General features: G+C 44.2%; 1 protein-coding gene across 4 annotated transcripts in view; it reads right to left on the bottom strand.

Moving 5' to 3' along the window:
* Positions 1-13,440, bottom strand: part of CDK8 (cyclin dependent kinase 8) — a 90,009-nt gene extending 76,569 nt beyond the window's left edge. For 2 of the 4 annotated variants that reach the window (XM_064172238.1, XM_064172247.1), the window contains exon 1: positions 12,836-13,376. In XM_064172238.1, the coding sequence (XP_064028308.1) occupies positions 12,836-12,963 (128 nt within the window). In that variant the 5' untranslated portion in view covers positions 12,964-13,376. The other 2 variants (XM_064172266.1, XM_064172257.1) reach the window with 2 other exon arrangements.
* Between the last annotated feature and the right edge of the window lie 8,328 nt (positions 13,441-21,768).

The raw sequence follows: 21,768 nt of genomic DNA, 5'->3' as shown, positions 1-21,768 counted from the left end.
GCTATCCCACAGAGAACTCTGTCCACCAGGACTCACATCCCTTCCTGATAACAGCATCCACCTAAACAAAATGAGGCTAGCAAGCCGCTCACTGCTGTATTTTCTGCTTTGCAGCCTCACTGATCTCACACGGTCAGGCAGATGGAAACGCAATCCTAATGCTATTTCCCCCCACCTTACATGCACCTGGAATTCTACCCATGGAGCTTTCAGTGTTGCAATAGCTCCTCTTATTTTGAGTCCTTCCGTATCTGACACTCATCTGGCAGAGTCATATAAGCTTCCAGTCGAGCTTTTACAGAATTGAACTAACAGTGAACGGCAGTGTTAGCACATTTAATTGTGAGGGGTGGTTTTGTTCAACCCTGCTTAAACAGGATTGACGTTCATCCCAAAAAAGAAAAAGAGTTTGAATGCCAAGCAGTTCAAGTACAAAAACATCGAGAAGATTCAAATTACATTTGGGGACAAATTTGCTGCCTTCCTGTCTTGAAGTCTGCTCAGGCAGAGCTTGAGCATGCTCCACTTGCTTTTGTTACTCTCCATGCCTTACACAGTAGTTCTGTGGGAAAAAAAACAGTTGATGAAACCTGACTTTCCAAGGCTTCGTTGTGGGATTATCCAGTGTCTGAATGCAAACTGTAATTGAAAGTACACCTGCAACAACACTCCCCCTCACAGGGCAAGGCTATGCCTCTCCCAGAAAGCATATCTTTGGCAGAAGCACAAGGTAGAATCAGGGTTTTGCTGCAATTTGTATTCCAAGTTCTGAGTCGCACGTATTATTCACAGTAATGAATTGAGTCTTCTATTTTAGCGCAACTCTCAAGTGTCCTTTATTCAAATGTCAACATCTTGTATGCAAGGTGTTACAAGCACACAGCTTTCAGAGTAAAACAGGCAGATTGTTTCAGTGACCTTTAGCTGTGTTCTTCCCCGTTAGCAAAATGTGCATTTTTTCAAGACTAATTTTAATTTTGGATGGTTAGGCTATCATCTGTAGTTGAGAAAAATCACTATGTTCTCTTGAACATTTTGTCCTTTAGAGAAAATATCTGCAGCTTTAATCTTGGCTTATAGTTCTTTCCTGCAAATTCTAAACCCAAGATGTTTTGCCATACTACCACTTAAAATCAAGGTAGTTAAGACAGTTGAACAGAAACTGCTGTCTAAGCAGCAGTATTTGCACAAATATTGCCTGTAATTTTACCAGAGCTCTTTTGTATCTCAGCCTTCACAGGCTTAAGTCAGTCTTTCACTAGGACAGGCAACAGGGCAAAATCTGTACAATTGTCTGTAAAAAAGTCACAGTATTAAGTTGTCCATCCAGCACCTTTCTTACATAAGCCACAGGCTTCACATGCTTCTGTGCAAAATCGATCTGTTTACTCAAATAGCTATTTCTCAAATGAGGAATGTGCAATAAACAAAACCCAGCAACTGGGTTGCAAGTGGCCTTGTACCTAACAAAAAATTGTAGCTATGAATAAAGCTATGCTGTAATCCCAAAAGTGCTATTATGGGGGCTTGACAAGGTCTCAGAAACCATTTGTTGAGTCTCAGAGGACACAAGAGAGAACAGCAGGCCAGCCAGCCAGAACACAAAACCCTCTTGAATGGTTATCAGCCTGCGAGTAGCAGTAACATGCAGCATTACTTGCCAAGCTCTCAAAGCAAAGATGGGGGTAGTGGGAGGGAGAAAAGCATGAGTTAGAGCACTGATGGGATGAAACCTGAATGTGAAACTTCATTCCCATTCACACAGAACCTGCTCTGCTCTACACTCAATGCTTTACAGTGGAAGGACATCAGAAAGCAAGCAAGCTTTCTATTAGCAGCAATGTTCAGCATCTTTATGTTCCCGACCCAGCTTTATTACTTTACTTGAATGAACAGACAAATTTCATCTGCACTGAACCTTAAACAGCATTTCAAAGACTTAAATTAACAGAGTAGGGTGACCTGATTAACATCGTCTACAAAGTCAGAATCCACAATTCCAAGTATTTTATAATATAACAAACTAGACTGCTGGTTTGCTTTGTTAATACTTTAAACAAATGTAAAAGAGAGAGCAAATTATGTATTGATTAAACAATCTTCATGGGCCTACTTAGTTTTCAAAATGAGAATTTTCAATGAGGCCTGATATTCTTTTAGCCTGGGCCCTTCTGCCATGGCCACTTCCTTAGCATTGACTCTAAGATCTGGCAGCTCCTCTTCCCCCAGCACATTCAGACAGCACAACATCTTTACCTCAGATCTGACCTGATCAAATCTTAAGATTATTCATGGCAGTAGACTGGCAGAAGACATGGAGATTATTACTTTTGCACAACACATTATTTGCCTCGTTCTATGACACAGCCCTGCCCTAGCTGTGAGTATGCTTCCAGTACGAATTGGCATTTAGTGGATAAATAACACAATAAAGCAAAGTGTCTTTGTGAGAAGGAAAAAAAAAACAACTATTAAATCAGGTTTCTTAAATGCCATTGCTCATGCAACTACTGTGTAAGCTACAAAAAAATACAACCAGAACTAGTACAGCCTGCATGACCTGCAGATATCAAGACTGTCTTTAATTTCCCAGTACCTCAAAAGCAGCTAGTATCTCACAGAGAGAGTGATTGGCATTGGAATGGGCTGCCCAGGGAGGTGGTGGAGGCACCATCCCTGGAGGTGTTCAAGAAAAGACTGGATGAGGCACTTGGTGCCATGGTCTAGTTGACTGGATAGGGCTGGGTGATAGGTTGGACTGGCTGATCTTGGAGGTCTCTTCCAACCTGGTTGATTCTATGATTCTCAGATCTCTTCAGAGAAAGGCTCTGTATAGACACACAACTGTTTGGAGTTTAATAGTTTCAGAAGAACAAAGGTTATCAGTAGGTGTAGCGACAAGATTAATATTCTTATTTTCTCCTTTCTGGTCAAGACATTTCTGATGGTTTTGCAGAAATGCCTGAACGCTGTATTTTCCACAGAACAGTCACCACACGCAGACATCACAAACAACACTTTTTTTAATATCAGTAAAAAGGTTCAGGAACACATCTAGATAGTCATCTACTACAGGTTATTCTTTTCGAATCTGCCAAAGCCAGAAAAGGTCCTGTGCAAGCATGGAAGATGTCAGAGTCTCATTACACCCACCCCTAAACCCACCTAAAATCTGCTTTCAACCTGTTTGCTGAAGAACAGTGCTACTGCACCACAAATTACCTGCGCTGTGTATACTTAACTTTTGCTAAGTAGTTTGCTTCAAATGCACAAAGTAAGAGTCAGCTTTTAATGACACTGTTTGATTCCTGCTCTCAGATGTAATGCACTTCCTCCAGGCCACATCTACTAGGGCTTTTCCATAATTTCTATATGGATCCCCAAATCTTAGTGCTGGAAACAAAAACTGCAACATCAGTCCTCTGAGCCCAGGAGACCTCCAGAACTCAGTTTCCTGACTCGTCTCCTCTCTCCCTACTCATTCCCTGAGACAGAAATACAATTCCACTCTATGCTCATCACTGATTTCAGTCCCAGAAAAGTTTCCAACTTTGCAGTGTCTCTCTGTGTGTCCAGAGTGCTTGGAAACATGAACAAGGATCCACCGTGGTAGTCCACACCTTAGCCTAGCTGGACAGAAAGGTGCTTTCTGTCACGGAGGGGGATTCCCAGTACCTACGCCTGTTTGGCAGAGGGGAGAAATTAATTAATGTGAGAGGATATTTATAAATATATATATATATTTATTAAACTCCAATATTTTCAACTCTCGCCACCCCCAACCACTGAACTTTAATATTAAATTGTTCTGTACACGATTATGAAGACATTATGGGAATATGTATCTACAGAAACTTATTAACAACTAGCAAACATTCAAACTATATACAGAGAGTTTTCCCCACGGCTTATTGCCACTTGGGGTCTTACACTATTTGCCCAGCAAAGCTGAGCTGAAAGCTGCTCTCTGCTTCATGGCAGAGGTAACAGAAATTACAGAGGCATCTACTCACAACTCTTATCAATCACCCTCTGGGGCTGCGTCAGCCTGTGCCTAGTGTCCAATTCTTCAGGGTCTCTGCCTATGGACTTTGAGGCTGGAATCCTCCAGCGTCAGGGGAATTGGCAGTCTGACCTGATGCTGCTGGATCCTGCTGGCTGCTCTCTCCAGGGGTATGCAGGCAGGACCTTCAGGTGCAGAGGCAGAATTCCATGCAGTCTGAGCACGGGTCCAACGCTAGCTAAAGGCAGGCATAAAGCTGCAAGGCAGTACGCAGGCAGGCAAGCAAGCATGTGGCAGAGCCGCAAGTAACGTGGGGAAGGCTGCACGTGAGCCTGTGCACCCCTACTTATTAAATGTGGGCTGAGAGTCAATGGGCTCATTGGCCACTCAAATGACCAATAAGGTTGGCAGTCAGTCAAAGCTTACCACACTAGGCAAAACCCACAGGCCTGGATTCCAAATATGGGAATCACATGGGCCCAGCACCAGGCAGGCCTGACCTGGGTGTGTGGGGACTTACACAATCAGGTGTCCTGGGCAGCTGACTTTATGGCCCTGGTCTGTTGTGCCTTTTTGTGCTTGTTTACCCCTGGTGCAGGCAGTGAGACATGTCCAGGCAGAGCAGGCATAAATAAGCCTCCACAACACTTTCTCATGCATACACTGCATGAACCCTGCAGGGCCTCACAGCCACTTCTACCTCTCTCTCACTTGCCCACAAGAAGTTTAGTTTCAGGTTCATCTGCTCTTCTCGAGCAACAGACAGCCTATAGCATCCACCACTTTCTTCATCATGCCCACCTGCATTTTCTGCACTGTCATCCCTGCAGCACACAGCATTGCTTCTAGCATGCCAACAGACACCTTGGCATCTATGGATAGCTCATATTTCTCTCTCACCACTACCATTTATTTCTAGTGTATAATGTCACCCCAAATCCACTTTTTAGACGCTAATGATGACTATGTGCAGTCTTCATGTGGATGGGCAAGGGAATAGACCATTCTCTTCTGCCCTGAAGCTCACTCTGAGTTTTTCACAAGTTTGTGGTTATAAACAAGATCTAAATCCCCACATGATCTATTCCTCATAGTGACTGAAAAAATGCAACATGATAGCTTCTGGCATGTTGCAGTAGTCCATAAAAAAAGCTCTTGCTTACTGGAAAGTACATGCATGAAAGCCCATTTCCACCACATACAAGATGGAACAATTAAAACAAACTCTCCTCTACAGCTTGTTTTCAGTCTTGATATTCTGCAGTCATGTATGCTCACCAACCACTTTCATTTTATTCTATTCATATTCAGTTACATATTAGCTTAATATGTCCAAAAGCTAGGATGGCATTAGGGTTGACACAGCATATAGGTAGATCTCCTGCTTCCTCATAAATTTAAAGGGGAAAAGGACCATTTAGGAAACTCAGTTTGCCAGTTTTATTGCAAATATTGATACTTTTTTTTTCAACTCTACAAACAGAAGACACTACCAGACCACTCCGTTATTTACGACCCTCCCTCCACTCACCCCCAATCAGCATACTCTCTAGGAGCATCACTGCAACTAACTTCTGCTGCTTCCAAGGCAGCCATGAAAGGGAGTTAGAAAAGTCCACCTATCGCTGCTATCATGAACTCTCGCAGGAAAATTCTGATAAATATCACACTTTGAAACGAAAGGATTATCCCCTGGATTTAAAACCAAAGCCAAGATTGAAAGGCAGGCGAGCAGCAAAAAATATAGGCATGGCAAACATTTACCAAGTAAACAGTAAAGGCTGAGGAGAGCACTCATTTTGTCTGCAGAGAACAAAAAAGATCCTGTGAATCGCATGAGATGTCTCCTTTCAGGGCTGGAGCCCAGTATTTCTGCTAAAAAAAGAAAGGATACCAGTTGCCAGTTGTTAGGACTAATACGATTCTGCTTTCCAGTTCTCACTAAACCAAGTGTAATGTTTAAATTCAAACAAAAAGAAAGATCAAAGGAGACTGCATCCTCCTGCATCTGGAGTTGCAATTAAGAGCATCAACCACATCAGAGGTGGGAAGGCACCACCCATGTCGGTGGCCTGAGCACTACCTCACATGCTCAGTTCATCTAATTACAGCAGCCCAGTCTCCATCCCACTACCACAACTCAAGGTCCATAGCAAAAAGAAAGAATTCTCTTCCCAAGAATGTTGTCAGGGAAAACAAAAAGCAGTATGTTTAGAAGATGCTGCTACACAAACATCTGCAACTTATGTCCTACTTCTGATTGTTCCCACTACTTGCCCATGGAAAATCATTTTGGTGGAATATGGAAACACGTTGATCTTAACTGGCTATTCCAAGTAATTTACTTTAACCATCATTTCTGGCACACTGCTGAATGGCTTGTAAGTTAAAAACAGCAAGCCAGATTTTCATTACATTTTGATAGTCGCACACCACCACCTCCTCCCTGGAGGTGTTCAAGGCCAGGCTGGATGAGCCCTCAAGCAATCTGATCTAGTGAAGGGTGTCCCTAACAATGCCAAAGGCATTGGAACTAGATGATTTTCAAGATCCCTTCCAACCCAACCATTATATGAATCTATAACAATTCCCTTTTCCTGCCAAAATGGACACATCTGGACTGGAACCTGGACATCACCACCATGTTGGCTACTGTTGCATGCAACTGGAGTACAACTCTGCAATACACAAACTTGAGTCATTGCACCTTTGTCACGTCTCCACTGTCATTTCCCAATTTCAGCGTAACTGAAAACCTCTTCTTAAAAAGCAGTCCACACATCTATGCTGTTTTGCAGTTGGTCTTTATTTTTAAATACAAAAAATAATCAGAAATACTTAGAGAGAAATCAAAGAATATCCAAGAGCTAAACATACTACTTAACCATCATTTGGCCAAAAGCAACATTCCCCAATAATGTACATGTTCTCCACAATTAGCACCCTCCAAAACTATCATGTTTCCCCATGAGAACACAAGTACAGCAGTACACACCCTTGTTATTTACATACATTATTCAAATTAATAAATCTAGAATATAAAGCAGATACAAATCTTGGGTGTTTTGCAACAGTATTCTCATACTCTTCCTTCCCTGCACTTGTCAAATGCTTCAAGTAGGAATGAAACACCTCACCTTTGCCTCAGGCTATGAAAAATAAATCAACACATCTGTGACAAGATAACAAAAGATCACACCAAATAAAGTCCAGGAGCCACAGGAGGACTCGCTGAACTGCATGCACTTAAAAACCTACAAAGCTTGGATACACCTAACCACATTAGAAGGGAAGGAAGCAGCTGGAGAAAAACAGTTTATGAGTGGTTTACCAGAAAAATTAAGGAGCGCAAGACTTCATGCAATACAGCATGCATACCACATTATGGAGATATAATTAGACCTTTCTAACTGCTATGGTAATGGATCCAAGAAAGACTCAGGGCATATAATTTTAAAAGATAATACCACATACTACCTAAATAAAGTTTGTGGCATTTTGAAATTCCACACAGTGTTAACAGGAGCCAGAAGCCAAAAGCTTGTATGCTGACTCTGGCTCTCACCTCATGTCTATTAAACACAGAAGACAAGGCTTGTCTTACAGTGAAAATAAACAGCACAGACCTCATGATACAACTCCTGCGAAAGCTTGAAACAGAACTGATCAAGAAGCTGTTAAGTCAGACCTGTTCTTTTGCTTCTTGACAAGATTTCTCATTGGACTCATCATCTCTATCTGTGACACTCACAAACTCAACATCTCGCTAACAATCAGTTTGATGTAAGCATTGACAAAAACAAATGCACACAAATAAAATTAATCTGATAGCAACCTTAAAAAGGGTCAAGTGTTTTAAAAAAGCACCAAAAAAACCCACCCAGAGCCTAAAATTCCTTAAGTAAACAAAGATGTACACTTCTGCACGCACTGCAGAACTTGACCTGACCTCCAACAGAGCAGCCTAGATTTTAGAGCAGAAGAGCACTTAATTGTTACAATAGTTAATCAGAAGCAACAGGGTTTCATAACATTACATACACGAAGCTCTTGATGTATCTTCTTCTTTTGACAACAGGTTATGCAGTTTATCTATGCTGCATCAAAACATTTCCTTATCATTCAAGACCACATCCTCCTCTGAAACAAGAATAGCACCAGCATCTTACACACGACCCAAACCACTCATTAAGGCATAGCATGTCTAACTCAGATACAATTTTTTTTTTCACCCCAAGTGAAATACTCCAGATCTCTTCAATTTCTCTTTACAGGAAAGTCTCTGAGAAAAGGATATGGCAAGATGGTGATGACTAAGAAACAGAGAGTATAATATACCATGAGACATGGGGCTGCCCAGGGAGGTGGTGGAGTCACCATCCCTGAAGGTGTTCAAGAAAAGCCTGGCTGAGGCACTTAGTGCCATGGTCTAGTTGACTGGCTAGGGTTGGGTGCTAGGTTGGACTGGATGATCTTGGACGTCTCTTCCAACCTGGTTGATTCATTGATTAAGCAAACCAGTAGTTTCCTGGACATCCACTCGTTTTCCACCGTTCTGTTTGTCACACAAGTCACATAGACCTTCAAGGTAAAAATGTGGATATAGATTTGATTGCTTGGAGCCTTCACGAACCAGTCGAGCACATATATGTATTTTCATTGTTTCAATTACAATGTGTCAGTTTGCCCAAATGAAAATAATTTGTCCCTCCACCTACACCAATACTTACAACACAGAACTACAATAGCTGCCATTAAAAAAAAAACAATAAAAAGGTCTGTACTTGTGGTTGGAATCTACATCACCTCTCAGTTCCTGACAGTGACTAGAGAGGGCACTGACTGACTCATTGCTGGTTCCCCACCTGTGCTTAAGTCTCTTTCTGAGAGATTAAGAAAAGCTGCCAATAAAGCGCTGGGGGATGTTAATAGAGTTTAAAATCTTCAGTTATGTCATTCTTTTGTTGTTGTAATTAAGAAGTTAGATATTTTCAATAGTTTCTCATTCTCTTGCAAACCACATTCAATAAACAAGCAAAACCAGTATGTGGAAACACAACAAATTGCCACTGCAACAGCCAGCCTTGCTGCTCCACAGAACAAGCTTTACTCTCAGATATAACAGGAGAGTGGACAAAAGAAAGTGCAAAATCAATCCCATTAAAAGTGAGTACTGCTTAGCCATCAGTACATCAGCAGCACACACTGTCAGCTCCAGCAGACCTTGTATCTGGTGTGCTGCACCAGCTGAGTGACTGAGCTTGCACAAGCAGCCTCTAGTGTACCGACACCTCAGTCTGCCTGTATCTGACACTTGGTTCCTACTGAGCTGTGAAGATGCTTTATCAGTCAATTAAGAATGATATTTTTAAAAATCAAATCTGCATTTTAGCCCAACACAGTGAAAACTGATGGCATACTTTCCAAGTCCAGCATAACTCCAATAGGTAGGTTTAACATCTGGATTGAGCAATGTTCCTGAGGAAGCAACCAAATGGCACACAACACAGCTTTTACACAGGAAATAATGAACATTTTCTACACAAAAAAACCCACAAACACACACAACCCAACCTATCATACCACCACTAGAGGTGAGCAAGTCTATCTGAAAACTGATGTTGAACATGCCATGTGTCTGCCATTCGAGCCAACTGTACTCTTATACACCTTTCGGCTATAAATTCACAGCTTGTTCTAGAAGCCACTGCAGATACTGCATTGATAAAAAGATAGCACCTTTACATTAAAAAAAAGCCACCAAACCAAAGAAACATACCAACAACAAACCCCTCACTCAAACAGAAGATTCAGCCACAGAGACCACGGAGTTAAAAATAAGAGGGACTAAAACAAAAAATTAAGAAGAGAAAGCAATTTTGCTGCAGGCAATGCACCAGGTAGAGCTCAGCTGTAATGTTTAACATTGTTACTCAGATGATCTGATGTTCTGCTGGGTCAAGATTGGCAGCAAGTATGTAAGACACAACTGTGATACCTGATGATTCCCTAAGATACACCAGACAAGACCCCAACTCTGACTTTAAGGCAGAAGACACTGCAGGGATGGCTTGGTTTCTTTGTTGGAGAGAGCATGAACGCTTGGTTACACCCTTACCAGGTTACTAAAGCACATCACACAGAATATCTCTTTCATTCACTAGGATTCTCACTCTATAAAGCTTCCTGGAAGACTGTCCTCCAAAACATTCTTGTGTCGTTTTAACAGCATACAATTAATTTCCTACAATTAAGACAACGCAGATGCCATCCAGCTTTGAATTGCTATTCTGCACCTCAGAGGCAGCTGTAAAAGCAGCTTAAAAAGGTGAAGATTGCAGTCATACCACTAAACACACTAACTCCTAATACTTTTATACTAGATTTTTTATTACCAAGAGCTTTTGAACATACATTTGCACAAAGTGAAGTATCAAAGTTCATTATTTCTGTGTTTCTTCTGTTCATCAGACATCCATTTGTTGGAGATATCATTTCAGAAAAGGCTGCACAAATATTTTTTAATAAAACCTTTGAAGTCTGGGAGTCCATTCTTCAGAGTACTCCAAATATCATGAGGTATATTAATAGACTTAGGAGATACATATTAGACTCATGTAATGAACTCAGCTTTTTACTTATACCTTCAAGGAGAAAAATGTGAAAATTAACTGAAAGCAAAGAATTTCACATATAAAGAAAGTCTGAACTGTATAAATACTATGAACTACTGAAAAGCAGTTTGTTCATCCATCAGTATGTGCCAACTGGAGAACACAGAAACAATGCAAGGATGTTTTTATTCAAAATTTGTATCTAACAATATACTAACATTGAGCTGCTTCATAGAAGCCCCACTACAAGACACAACATCCATCCACATATTACTACAGCTTCAGGAAAACTAAATGCAATTATTTATTTGGTTTTGCAATTTAATTGATTCGTTTGAATATGAGGATGCAAATGGAACCTTGAATTTCAACCCAAAATTCATATAAGCTATAACCACATATCATAAGTTACAGACGTTTCTGTTTTACTCGTTTTAGTGACGGTCCAAGGGCAATTACACAGTATCTTTAAAAGAGGGCTTTTGGAAAACTCAAAGAGCAAATGAAATGCCCCTTGCATTTCTGCAAAGGCAAGGGAAAGGAAGCACTGAATGAACAATAAGGCAAAAAAGGGGAAGACAATATACAGTGTTCACCTTTGCTTTCCAAACTCCAATCAAATACCATACCTTGCTTTCCACCCCCACCAAGAGGAGAGAGGATTTAAAAGCATACATGCTCAAGAACCAAACGGAAATTGTACCTTAAATCTCCTTTGAGCAACCATCCATTTTTAAAGCACTCTGTTCCGTTTTTCTGACATTTCTCAGAATGCCACTACGGCCAGCAGCTCTCAACACACCCTCCCAAACACTATCAAGCAGACTGATGATTTCACCAAAACTGTGTTTGAATATGTACTTCCTCAGTGCCACATGTTGAATTCTCTACACGCTGCTGCGGTCCAACATGCCGAACAGCCCTTCACAGAACCTAACATGGCCATTGGAAATGTAGTCATTTCTTTCACTACATCCATCTACTTTTCATATTAAGGGTCTTTCTATTGGCTCTAAAACCACAGCTGTTTGTACTAGCAATATTAGTACCTGTTAGTAAAGAGACTTTCGTGTCCAAAACAGTTTTTTTTCTTCTGGAAGAGGAAGGGGAATAAATCAGGCAAGATAAGAATTCCTGCTATGAAGGATCCGAATGTACAATTTGAGAAGTAGTTATCTGACTCAGCATGCTGAAGTAACTGTGCCATAATTAATATCAGCATGTTTAGAACAGACAAGGTAAAGTGTCAGTAGTCCCAGTACAACTCTTTTGTCGGTAATGGTTAAAGCATTTCAAGAATTAAAGCTTACGTAAACAGAATCAGAACATGCCTCAGCCGTAACTGCACACAACCTGCTTTAAAAGTTGGTTTTATTCATCAAACACAAAAATAATACCCAAGCTTTTAAAATGCACATTACTTAGGACCTGTTACAAGAACAACCCGTCCCTCTCTTGCTTCTTCTCCTCCCTACTTCCTATTGTTCTGCTGTTCAGCAAGTGATGCCATGTCATGGACGAGGGAAACCTAAATGACAGCATGCTAGATCTTTCTTTAAAACATTTATGCCCAGAAATTAATTTACTCGTGCCTGTACCACCAACTGGTCAAATATAAAGCTCTTTTAAGGCATTCCAAGGCCCCCAAAAGACCATCAGACTTTGGTTCTCAAAGCAGCCAGTAAGAATACCCAAAATGGTGACTAGAAGTAATAAATCAGACAAAAAAGCATCATTAAAGAAAAGAATCAAACCCTATTCTATGAAGCTGATGGTCAGGCTAAACATTCTAAGGGGCTCATCATTCATTCGTAATGAAAGCTCCTTAAGTGTTTTCCTCAATTACATTTCTTTTCCTCCAAAATCGACCCCTATCGAACACAGACTCCAGTATTACGCTGAGGGGATGGGAACTCTCAGATTAAAACACGCTCAGAGTGAGCTACGGGAAGCCAAGCACAGTCTGGGCAGCGAAACACTGGGATTAACCGGGCAGAAGCCGCGGCTCCGAGAGGGAGAGGATAAAGCAGGGCCGGAGCAAGGGCGGCATTAACGCGGGGAGACAGGGGAACACACAACCTCGCAGGGCAGGAGACGGCGGGCGCCAGACAGGGCGGCCGGGGCAGGCAACGGGGGCTGGGGGTCGGGAGGGGACGGCGGGAAGAAGCCGCCGACGAGTTTCCTCGGGGGGGCCGGGGAAGCCCAGCTCCTCACTCACCCGTCCTTCCGTTTGGCTTTGTAGACGTGCCCGTAGGTGCCCCTGCCCACCTTGCAGCCCTCGTACTCGAAGAGGTCTTCTACCCGCTCACGCTCTCCAGTCAGCTTCACCTTGAAGTCATAGTCCATCTTCAGCTGCCGCCTTGAGCCGCGCCGCGCCGAGCCGCCCCCGACAACCGCGCACCCCGCCGCGCCCCACCCCGCCGCGACCGGGCGGCAGCAGCAGCAGCAGCACCAGGAGGAGGAGAAGGAGGAGGAGGCCCCCGAGCCGCCCCGCGGACCATCCAGGGACGGGCAGACGGGCGGCGGCAGGGCTGCTCCCTTCCCTCCCGAGCCCCGTTCTCCGGCTGCTCCCTCCCCGCCCCGCCAGCTAGCGGTACAACAGCCGGTCTCCCAGGCGGATTACGGCGGCCGCGCCTGGACGCACTGCCGCAAAGAAACGTCGCAAACCGCGGGCACCTCCCCGACCCCGGGCGCGGGCGCGGCGGGCAGCACACCACGTGGAAGGCGGCGGGCTGCGACCTCCGCCAGAGCGCCGCCTCCGCCCGGCCCGGCATACCTTCCGGGCACCGCGGCACGCTGGAAGGTGTAGTTCAAGCCACCGGGAGGCGTGGAGCGCGGCGCTCCGCGATACGTGCCGGGAGCTGTCCGCGCAGGGCACGCCGGGAGTTGTAGTCTTCAGCCTGCGAGGCGACGCTTTAGCTGCTGGGAGTCGTGGTTCCCGGCCAGGCAGGCAGCCTGCGAGGCGACGCGTTAGCTGCTGGGAGTCGTGGTTCCCGGCCAGGCAGGCAGCCTGCGAGGCGACGCGTTAGCTGCCGGGAGTCGTGGTTCCCGGCCAGGCAGGCAGCCTGCGAGGCGACGCGTTAGCTGCCGGGAGTCGTGGTTCCCGGCCAGGCAGGCAGCCTGCGAGGCGACGCGTTAGCTGCCGGGAGCCGTGGTTCCCGGCCAGGCAGGCAGCCTGCGAGGCGACGCGTTAGCTGCCGGGAGTCGTGGTTCCCGGCCAGGCAGGCAGCCTGCGAGGCGACGCGTTAGCTGCCGGGAGTCGTGGTTCCCGGCCAGGCAGGCAGCCTGCGAGGCGACGCGTTAGCTGCCGGGAGTCGTGGTTCCCGGCCAGGCAGGCAGCCTGCGAGGCGACGCGTTAGCTGCCGGGAGTTGGGGTTCCCAGCCAGGCAGGCAGTCGGTCGTGGCAAGGCCAGACGCAGCCGTGGCTGCAGGGCCCAACCTGGGGTAACAGGACTAATGGGTTGCACAGCTGTGGCTGCAGGGCCCAACCTGGGGTAACAGGACTAACGGGCTGCACACGTGGTTATTCCCTAGAGCAGGCTTCTTTCGCTGGACGGCCTGTACTCGTGCAACGCAGGGCCCTCACCCATGGCTTGCACTGGGTCAGCCCCTAGGCTGAGCGGCTGGAGCCGCAGTCAGCTGCCACAAGCTCCTGTTGTGGTTATGGTCAATATTACAGTCCTTAGTGCGCTCTCGACTAGAGCAGGCAGACGGTAAAAGGTCCTTGTCTGTTCTATCTGCCAGGCCACCTGTTAGCATTGTTATAAATAAAGTAATTCCACGACTTTAGATGTAGATACAGATATCACATAGCTGCAGAGGCAAATCAGGATCACAGCACCAGGTATTTGATGCAAAAGATGTTATGTTTAGCAAGTCTCTTGTGTTTGACCAGTAACCAGGCACTTCTCAGCTGCTCTCCTTGGCCAACGGAGTCATAGTTACTAACACAACAGAAAGGCAGATGGTCATTTTTGAGAATAGAGAGTTTGTAAATAAACAAAAGCTATAGCAATCTTTCTAATTTCAGTCTAGCTTTTGGTGATTTTAGTAATCATGCACATATGCTTCACATTTCATCTCAGAAATGCAGTGTGGGGAAGTAAGTGGGCACTCAAATCTGTATGAGACAAACTATCATAGAATGTGTGGGCTCCTGAAAGAAAAAAAAACAACATGTGCTGGAACTGTCTGAAATAATCTCCATTCCAATCTACAAATCTCAATTTTCATTTACACATTGAAGTTGATTCCAGAAAATTGGAAACAGGGGCATGCCAGCCTCCTGAGCTACCATCACTCAGTTGGACTGATGTCGGATGCCCACAGCAGCACCGTTGTATGTTGCTATGTAGTTGTTAGGGATATTGTATATGTTAGATAAAGCAATTCGGTAGGTGTTACAAAAATATGTACAATTGAGAGAAACAACAACAATAAATTTTATTTGCCCAGCAACTCAAATTATATAAGCCAATCCTGCTTAGCAATTCTCTATGCCAGTCAACCTGAAACAGCTCAGGGCAGCTCAACACCCTATAAAGATCAAATTATCTGGAAGATGCATCCATCTCGTAAAATTCATCCACCTCAGCCCAAAGCAGAACAGCACAACTCTGTTTTCAAGGATGCTTGGCTTTGGGGGCTTCCAGGGATGGCAGGGACCAAGCTTGCATAGCCAAACTCACCATGTGCAGCACCTCCTGCCTGCTGAAAACCCACAGTCTTGCCAGCAAGGATGAGGGATGCAGAAATAATCACTCTTTTGTAACTTTGTACTCTTCTTGGCACTGTTAATCACTCCTCCATGGATGCAATAAATATCCAAACGCCTTCACACAGATCCAGCTATTGCATGGTAATGGATTCATTTAGTCATTTAGTCTGTCCTGACCTGCAGGGTATGGACGAAAATCTATGTCTGCATATGAAGAAAAGAGGGCATGAGTGAAAAGAAGCAAAACAAAACAGGACTTGTTTTCTGAGGATGTGTGCTATGTTTTACATGTTTACATGAACTATTCGGAAAGAATTCCATGCTTTGACAAATAAATACTGCAATGTCAAAACCACAACAGAAGTAACTTTTCTTCCCTTTCAGACTTTGGTCCTTCTGCAAGAATGTTTCCGAGTCTGCTTTTCTGCAACTGTTTCTTTCATTAGTTTTTCATACCATTTGGATTAGATGCCTTCCAGATTGAGCTGTACATGGGCTGCTACCCCACACAGTTTTGACTTCAGTTACTTGTATTGCAAACAACCTGCAGTTTTACCAATTCAGATGGATGGCCCTCAAGTCATAAGAGACTGGAAACAGAAAGCACACCTTGATGTTTTTAAAGATCACAGAATCAACCAGGTTGGAAGAGACCTCCGAGATCATTCAGTCCAACCTATCCCTCAGCCCTATCCAGTCAACTAGACCATGGCACTAAGTGCCTCAGCCAGGCTTTTCTTGAACACCTCCAGGGATGGCAACTCCACCACCTCCCTGGGCAGCCCATTCCAATGCCAATCACTCTCTCTGGCAACAACTTCTTCCTAACATCCAGCCTATACTTTCCCCGGCACAACTTGAGACTGTGTCCCCTTGTTCTATTGCTGGTTGCCTAAGATGAAAAGTGACATCAGGCATTTCAAGTTAACTTTAACTTTGTTTCATGGAAAACTGCATACTTTTTGTGCTTTATTAAAAAAAAAAATCTGTGAGGATATAACTTCAAGGGGAAAATAATTTTATTATCCATTTTTAAAAAGAAAACATGACTAGGCCTTAATCTGCTATTCTTGAATCTCAGGTCCCCACAGTGGCTTTTTAAACTGATAGAATTTCTTCTCTCTGCTTGTTTTGTATCCACTCCTTTCATATTGTCACAGAAAATCAGTTAAAAATTTATATGCTTAATAAGTCCTTCTGAATTTGTCTTTTTGGAGCCTTTCTCTTTCTCTTTTCTTCCCCTAACATCCATGGTTCTCTTTATCCTATCTTTATTTCCCAAGTTTGTGTTATTTCTGATGTTTTCTGTACAAACACACACTTTTGACATTTTTTGTTTGAAATCACCACACGTTTGAAGAAAACCCAAGTTCTCCATAGGAAAGCATCTGTTTACATGTTAGCACTGCTAGTGTGCAGGGGGTTGGAGACAAGTATTAAAGCAAGATGTATCCTGAGAGGAAAGCAGTCAAGCAAGGCTCATATCATTAGACATCTCTGAATACAGGGAGTCATGTGGCAGGTGAAAGCCCTAGATCGTTTGTGAGATGGATGGCTTGTGGACCTGAATCTGTATAGGTACAGCACCACATGAAGCAGCTTCTGTGCCCAAGCTGGAGTAACAGTCCCAGATGGAAAGCTTTGTTATATGCACATTTGCACACTAACAGCCACAGAGTTAGTAGTAGCACCACTTTGTGAAGCAGAACTTACAGGTGGGGAATGTACATCAAGCCACTTGCTTCATATTTTGCAGTTTTCATAAACAGAGTGGGGAAAGTACAGAGAAGTATATCCTTGAAGTTTTCACTTTCTCATCTTTGTGTTTTGTAAGTGGATAACCTCAATCACAAGCCCATGCCATTAGAATGGCCACTTGCTCCACTTAGTAATTTGCCAAATTTGAACATACTTTTGATTTTTGGAGAATTTTTCATGTATCTGTAGCAACCTGCTATAAGTTTTTTATATCCTCGAAGGGAGATTTTTTTTTAGAAGGCCTACTATGGTGTTCCCAGCTTGTTATTGAGTAAAAAAGGCCAGTCTTGCTAAGTGCTGTACATCTTCTGCCTTTGCTTAGACCAAGGAAAGCTGAAGGTAAAAGAATGAAGTTGATTTGGTTAGGAAGTGTTGAGTGTAAAGAAATCCAATCATACTTGCTCAGTTTGAGTATTTTCCAACCTTGTACATGCAGATGACCCGAATAAAGCAACTAAGTTGCAACTGGTTCTACAAATAGTTTTGTATGCAAAGCAATGTCTACTGGTTTTCAGTTTAAATTTTGCATATAACTGTACTTTACAGTAAAGTTGATCAACAATTTGTACTTTACAGTAAAGTTGATCAAACCAGTGATGTGCATGATGTAACAAGATGTCCTAGATTCTGCAGGAGTGAAAGTTACTAATAAATATTTTTTCAGATCCAGATGCTGTAGAGCAGGAGAGTCATTCTTGTAGACAGCAGAACATCTGTTTGCCAGACTCAGGACCACCTACAGTAACTATGACCATGACTGGTTTATGTTTGCAAAAATGCCAGAGAATCAGTTCTCCAGAGTCTCAACAGACATTGACCTGAATTCAGCCTATGAACTCCTGGTTACTTTTGTTATTTGAAAAGATTGCTGAGGGGAAATAACCCATGAGAGATAATATTATTTTATTATTCTGTATTATTTCAGTAAACAGAATCAGAAATATTCAGGTTGAAAGAGGCTTCTTGATGTTACCTAGTTCAATATCCTGCTCAAAATAGGGCTACTATTAAATTCAAGTTGCTTAAGGCTTTGTCCACCCAGGTGATGAAAAACTCTGTTAAGGCAAATTCCATGGCCTCACTAGATTTCACTGTCCTCAGGAGTAATTTTTTTGTCCTTCTTCAGGTTCTGTCATCTCAGTAACTTCCTTGCTGGTACTGTCAGCTGTGGTGCTCACAGCCTCTCTCACAGGACGAGTGTTTCAGACCATGATTGTCTCAGTGCTTTCTGCTGAACTCACTGAACTTTATAAAAAAATTTCCATTATCAGGATTGTTCTATTGGAGACTCCCAAACTGGGCACTGTGTTCCACATGCAGGCAAAAAACAGCCACACAGAGGGAAATAATCACTTCCAATCACTTTGCAATAACCCCTTAATGGTGTTCGTCTTGACAGGGGCCTGTTAGTTTTCATCCCAGCTAGGGAGTCATCTGACCCCTGTTTAGCCACTGCTCACCAGGACCTCCCACCCTTTCCTGCAGGAACAGTTAGTGCTGTCTCAGAGGGCTGGTCACTCCTAGATGCTGAACTTTGCATTTGTCCTTACTGAACCTTAAGAAGTTTATGATGGCTTACTCCTCCAGTCTGTCCAGCATATCAACTCAGTGCCACCATTTTGGTGTCATCTGCATGTCCTTAGATCCTACTAAACAGATTATGAGGTTCTGTCTTACTTATATAATACCAAGTAATAAAATATAATGAAGTTACTTTCTAAAGAGCTTAAGTAACAAATTAAAACCAGGGTTACAGACTCTCTGTTAATTATAAAGCATAGTCATTGCCTGAGGTTTGCTGCCCTCCATAGGTTATTGTTATTATAGTTCTATGGAAACTCTTGCAACAGTGCAGTAATACTATTCTGGGAAAGATCTAGTCATTATTTTGTATAATCAACAGAGCATAAAATAAACAAATACTTTACTTAGTTACAATATATTGCTTTGAAACACCAGCATGAACACTTCATGATCACAAAATTCTTCATGGAGGGACAAGTCAGTGACTTCATCATGGAAATAAGGATTTATTTATCTAGGTAAAACATAACCTTCATCTGGGTGAGTAGTCTATACATGGGCTTGGGCTTCAAACCAGAGAAATTGTTGTGCTTGACTGTGGAATAATGATTACTGAAAACTGACTCTAAGAGGAAAGGATTTTTAATATAGCACACAAAATAACTGCAGGTGAAAAGAGTTTTCAAGGGACTCAGACAATATTTTATAAACTTAGACTTTTCTTTTTAAAGTAAAATATTAATCTTTATGGAAGACATATTTTAATTGCTCCAGGCAGAGGAAATGATAATGCAATACTAATCATTCATACTTTGGTAAGGAACATGAATAACAATGAAGGTTCCAATTTTTTGAGTACAGGGAGCAGGAGGAAGTAGTCCTTGGTCTAGACTTATCACTAACAATGTGTTTCAACCTTTAGTTTGCATCATGTACTGGAACAAAAGGAGCATAATCTAACACAAAACCTAAACGTAACACTTGTGTAAACCTTTTTATCAGCCAGAATAAAGTTCTGGGTTGCGAAGTATTCAATGGAGGTTCTCTTCCTGAAGACCAGCCTTGAGCCCTTCCTGTCACCTCATTTCTGAGTGAGGCTTTGTCTTTGCATCAAGACCAGTTGCACAAATATTTCTGCAAGTAGTTTGAATAGAAGTATGAGTAGTTTGGATATTGTAAGGATCAGGTGCTTTTACACAGTGAAAGCGTCTTGTAAAATCCTCTACTTTTTCTGATTCAAAGAGTTTAAGACTCGAAACGTGCTCCTCTCTCACAGCCTGCCAACTGCCACCGTGCTGAAGCAAACTGCAGAAGCAGCTCATAAAGGGAAGCTTGTGGGTGCTATCAGTACATCAGCAATTACTATCTGTGAAATTCCTAAAAGGGTTTGTGCTTTGTGTGAAAAACTTCTAAGACTCTGCAAATTGAAATTGCTAAAATCACAGCTTGAAACAATAGTTCCTGTGATGACACTGAGCAATTAATGGTTTCTTTTAGAAAACAGAGAAGGTGAAAGGAGATTCCTGCAGAAACTAAACAGAAAGTAAGGAAAGGCACAGTGATGAAAAGCAGGAGATGCACTCCAGTTAAATATTAAGTCAGGTCTAGAAAGAAGAAAGCAGAGAAAGTGATTGTTATCATATCCCTTATGCAATGTATCATTAAAGTACCGAACAAGTATCACAGAGTATCAGTGGTTGGAAGAGACCTCAAAAGATTATCTAGTCCAAGTCCCCTGCCAGAGCAGGGTCACTGTACCAGATCACACAGGACCGCTCCAAGTGGGTCTTGGTATCTCCAAAAAGGCAGACTCCACAGCCTCCCTGGGCAGCCTGTTCCAGTGTTCTGTCACCCTCACAGTGAAAAAAATCCTCCTCGTGTTTACGTGAAATTTCCTATGCCTCAACTTCCACATTAATGAGAACACCTCTCAGTCTCCTTTTCTCCAAGCTAAAGTGCTCCAGCTCCCTCAGTCACTCCTCGTAAGAGAGATGTTCAATTCCCTAAATCATCTTTGTGGCTCTGCTTTGGACTCTCAAGCAACTCACTGTGAAATCCTGTGTACCTGTATCTGCCCTTACTGTTACGACTTACACTCACCAAGGCGGGGATAAACACCTGAGTTTCGACCCGAGACAACGTCCAAAACGCGTTTAAACAGAAAGAGAGCTCTGCAGAGCGGCAAGCCAGCCAAAACAACACCCCAGGAACCCGAAGCTGTAACGAAACTACAGAGGGAGAGCGCACAGGGCATCAAGCAGGCTGCCGGGAAGCCGCGGCAGAACCAGCCCGAGCGGATGCAAATAAGAAGGGTCAAGGAAGCCCCTGGCCCTTCCCGTTTTCTTTAAAACCTTCGCATTCGCTGCTCCGCAGCACCCTCAGCTTCCGAGCGACCAAGCCCCACAGCCCGCCACCGGCAGCCACCGGCAGCCACCGGCAGCCCTCGGCCCGCGCCGCGCCGCGCCCCGCCCCGCCGCCGGTGCGCGCATGTCCGGGAAGGGCGGGGCTTGCCGCAGGGGCCGGACTCGCGCGCTCGGAACCTGCGCTGGCGGCTGCCGGTAGCCGCCCGGACTGCAATCGGGGCTGGAGTGCGTCGGTGGCACACATAGGGGTCGGTTTCGTTCCGGTGTAGGCGGTGGCGGTTTGTGCCGCCGGGTGGGAAGGGGACCGGGGACTGAAATGGATCCCTTGGTCGGCGGCGCGGACAGCAGGCAGGGACGGTTTTTTGAGTCTCCCCCGGCTGCGTTCTCGGCAGTCTTCCCGAAGCAGGCGGTTGCATGGGCGCCCTCCCGGCTTGTCGCAACGGGTGGTGGCGGTCCCCGGCGGGCAGGGGAGACGCGGGTACGGGCAGCTCTGGAGGGAGTCGGTTCTTCGGGTTAGTGACGGGGCTCGGCCGGGCAGCTGGGGAGGAGAGAAGCGGGAGGACTTGAGCTGCTTTGCCCTACTCTGCTGTGATTGGTCGATAGCCGCAAACTGCTCAGATAATTGGGTGGGAGCCCTGTCAGTCACGCCCCAGGCGTCTGGCAACAGGCGCTGCTCGGGGCGGCGGGGGCGGCGAGGCCGGCGGTTCTCGGCTTCACCCCGGGCGAGCCCGCGGCTCCTCGTCCGTGGCCCCATTTCGGCCAGTGGTCTTCTCTAGGGGTGGGTCGGAG

This window comes from Pogoniulus pusillus, chromosome 3, assembly GCF_015220805.1.
Source record: "Pogoniulus pusillus isolate bPogPus1 chromosome 3, bPogPus1.pri, whole genome shotgun sequence".
Lineage (NCBI taxonomy): Eukaryota > Metazoa > Chordata > Aves > Piciformes > Lybiidae > Pogoniulus > Pogoniulus pusillus.
The sequence above is the reverse complement of the archived record's forward strand: the minus strand, read 5'-3'. Positions and strand labels throughout refer to the sequence as shown.